This window comes from Octopus bimaculoides, chromosome 5 (genome assembly GCF_001194135.2).
Source record: "Octopus bimaculoides isolate UCB-OBI-ISO-001 chromosome 5, ASM119413v2, whole genome shotgun sequence".
Lineage (NCBI taxonomy): Eukaryota > Metazoa > Mollusca > Cephalopoda > Octopoda > Octopodidae > Octopus > Octopus bimaculoides.
In genome coordinates this window covers 14,198,524-14,202,248 of record NC_068985.1, presented here as the reverse complement: position 1 = coordinate 14,202,248, position 3,725 = coordinate 14,198,524, and the positions used below count along the sequence as shown (strand labels likewise).

Here is a 3,725-nt window from a genome sequence, read left to right as displayed (position 1 = left end):
ATATATATATATATATATATATAAGAAGATAGTCGGAAAGTGGAATTCGTAAGACCGTTTATTCAGAATCACTACAATCGTTTCGGCTCATTGTGCACTCGTACCTTACGGGTGAGATGCTTCAGGCATTACGGGTGCAGATGCGTCTCCTCAAGTGACTACTGTTGTTGACATTAGGTAGCCAAATAATGTGGACAGGCTTTAAACAGCATACTATAAGTTATCTACCCAACTATAAAATTATTACTATATATGTATGTGTATGTATGTATGTATGTATGTATGTATGTATTTATGTCTACATGTTTGACTAATTCCTTGAAGGGATTAGTCGAACACGCTCCAGTATAGCCACAGTCCGATATAAGAGAAACAAATAAGAGAAAATAAATAAGTAAAGGAATTAAGTTGTAAGTTTTATTGAATTTTTTTGCATGAAATGAGATGTCATGTTTAGTCACACGTATATTTCAAATTTAGGTCAGTTGATATTTAAAAATATTTTGTATAACACAATAGCCAGTAGAAATCTTGTTTCATATAAAAGACTGGAGTTTATGATTGATGGCAGTAATCAACATATACGCCTAGAACTGTGAACAAATAAGAAAAAAAAGCGATCGTAATGTCAGTAACAATACCCTACAAAAGTAAAACGCACAGCGATATTTTGTGTAGTTACGGGCCTGGTAACTAGAGTAGAAAAGTATATTTTGCATAATTCTACATTTACTATCTCTCTCGGTCTCTCTCGTTCGCTCACTCTCTTTTTCTCTCTCTCTCTTTGTCAGCCAATCTATCTCTCTGCCGCTCGGTCTCTCGCTCTCTTTCTCTATCTCGTTACTGCTGTTGTTGAGTTTAGTGCCCAACGAAGATTATCATCGCCAATACATCCAGTGCTGTGATTAAGCTCCAACTGTACGAGGAATATCCAATGCAAGGAGTTCAAACAACCACAACGGTGAAACGTACGCAGGGACCGAATAATGTAAACTTGTGTTTATCATAGTCTCTTTCTCTCTCTCTCTCTCTCTCTCTCTCTCTCTCTATCTCTCTCTCTCTCTCCCTCTCTCTTTCTCTTTCTGTCTGTCTCTCCTTCTCTCTCTTACACGCACATTTATACATACATACATACATACATACATACATACATACGCACGCTCATGCACAGGCTCACACATCATACATTACCTGGTGTACCCTTATCAGATGGGTAGTCATGGTGGGTATACTGGGATTCGTATATTTTACTCCAGAATCACTTTGATGGCATCCACTGGTCTATCACATACATACATACATACATACATACATACATACACCCATCCATCCATCCATACATACATACATACATACACACATACATACATACATAAATACATGCATACGCATACATATATACATGCATACATCGAAGCCTACAGATCCAATCCATCACTGGAACTGTAAAAAGTTGTAAAACTTTCCAAAAGTGTATCATTTAAATATATATGAGTATGTCTAGATATGCAACTATATGCATGAGAATACATACAAAAAACATACAAATCTGCACATACATACATACATACATACATACATACATATATACAAAAATACCCCGTTGTTGATGTTGAAATTCCAATGAGGGAGCCTTGGATCTAAGTTAGAAACCGGCTGTTTTCTCTATTGGCATGAAATCTTAAAATAGACTAAATAATGACATACATGCATACATACATACATACATACATACATACATACACACACACATACATGCATACATACATACATACATACATACATACATACATACATACATACATACATACATGTTGCCAGTTTTCCTAATTCTCCGTATATTAATTTGATATTTTCTCTCTTGTACAGCTATTGTTTATTCACTTTCTATTCTGAAATAATTAAACTGAAAATATTGTATGCTAAGATTAGGAACGTAGCTTCGAGCGATTGTCTTACAGAATTGTGTATGAAATATGATATGACACACAAAAGAGAAAGTATTGCAGTATACAACCTCCTTAGTTATTGCACTCTTGTCGGTAAACATCAAAGCATTTTCTCAGTCTCATTTAGTTCGTTGATGCCAAGTTTTGTACACAACAGTATCCTGATGCTAATATCTGATATTACGTGGAATGGTACAATTAATGACTCTGAGCTCCTTTTCTTTTCTGTGTAATCTGTCGTAGAAAGTCCCCTCTCTATGTGCAGAGGTAATTTCGCTAATAGACACACCCATCCTATGATGTCAACTCTTTGAGCATTCCTATTAAACTGCCTACAATTTTGATTGGCTGATTGTATACCAGCCCACTTCCATATTTGAATTAGAGGTATATTCTTTGCTTTGATTTCATATGCTGTAGTGACTTCAACGTAGCAGCATGTAATTATTCCGCCGAGGTAGACTTTGCTTTTCATTTTTTGGGGGGTCAATAAATTAAGTACCAGTTGCCTACTGAGGTCGATCTAATCGTCTGGGCCCCCCCTTCCCCAAAAATTTCGGGCCTTTTGCCTAGAGTAGAAAAGATTATTTGAGGTTGTAGTTGTGATCTGAGTAAGATTTGGTTGACGTTTCTAGCAAGTCTAGCGATTGTATAATAACTTTTGTGTGACATTATATTAAAAGTACAACACCCAGCTACATGCACTGCTATACAAGTCAGCAGGTTTATTGATCGCAATCTGGAAAACTCATTCATCGAAACAAGCACGTAAGCCACACGTACTACAAGATATTTTGTTTCTGTGCTTATTTTCTTACACAATTCAAGCATTTTATTTTTATCTCTTATTGCTATGAGCCAAAAATCCAATGTGTTCGTTCGTCTCTCTTTGATTATAGGGCCAACATGTCGGTGATGAAGTCATCTCGCCAGTTATGGAACCCTTTAAGACGATGTAATAAAGACAATACCAGAGAGGTGTCCACAGTTTTAACAGAAAGAAAACCAAATTTGTGTCCTTTGGTAAAAGATAATACAAAACCGAAACAGTTCGAAGATGTACCAGGTCCACGAAATGTACCTGTCATTGGTACGTTGTGGCAATATTTACCTGGAGGTAGGTGGAAATCGTATCATTATTTTCATTTTCATTACAGTATTTCGGGTGGCAGGATCGAGGTCGCATGACAAAATACCTTGCATATTTAGTGGGTCTTTCCGTTCCGAGTTCAAATCGCACCGAAGCAGGTTTTCATTTTATCTCTCGACGCCGATAAAATATGTATACAGACAGAACAGTCTATTATATTTAAGGTCGGTGGTATGATATAATCGACTGTTCCATCCGTATTCTTTTTGCGTCAGTTAGAAATCATAATTTCACTCGAATACAATGTTATATTGTAGTTTAAAATGAACTCGTTTTTGTTATTTTACCCAGCTAGTGCCTGCTTGTCTCCACCTCCTTCTTTCGCTCTCTCTCTCTCTCTCTCTCTCTCTCTCTCTTCCTTTTCTCCCCTCCCACTCTCTCGGTTCTATTCCTATTTTCTTTTAACTTAGTGCAGTTTTTTTTTATCGTATTATATTTTAACTCTTTTATAAGACATAAAATTGATTTGTCACCTTTATGAGATATAAAAAACAAGCCACATAAAATAATTTTGATAAAATTATAATCAGAAAGGTGTGAAAAGATTCGGTGTAACCTCATTTTTTAGTGAAACTTTTTCACGTACACAAGAATGTTTAACTTCGTTTTTAAATATATATATATAG

At 35.8% G+C, this 3,725-nt stretch overlaps 1 protein-coding gene across 1 annotated transcript in view; it reads left to right on the top strand.

Annotated features, from left to right (window-relative positions):
* The window catches only part of LOC106877221 (cytochrome P450 CYP12A2), a 45,227-nt gene that overhangs the window by 1,592 nt on the left and 39,910 nt on the right, over window positions 1–3,725 (top strand). The window contains exons 2-3 of the mRNA XM_052968013.1: window positions 792–988; window positions 2,849–3,066. Coding sequence (XP_052823973.1) covers window positions 987–988; window positions 2,849–3,066 — 220 coding nt within the window. The 5' untranslated portion in view covers window positions 792–986. The remainder of the gene's footprint in view (window positions 1–791; window positions 989–2,848; window positions 3,067–3,725) is intronic.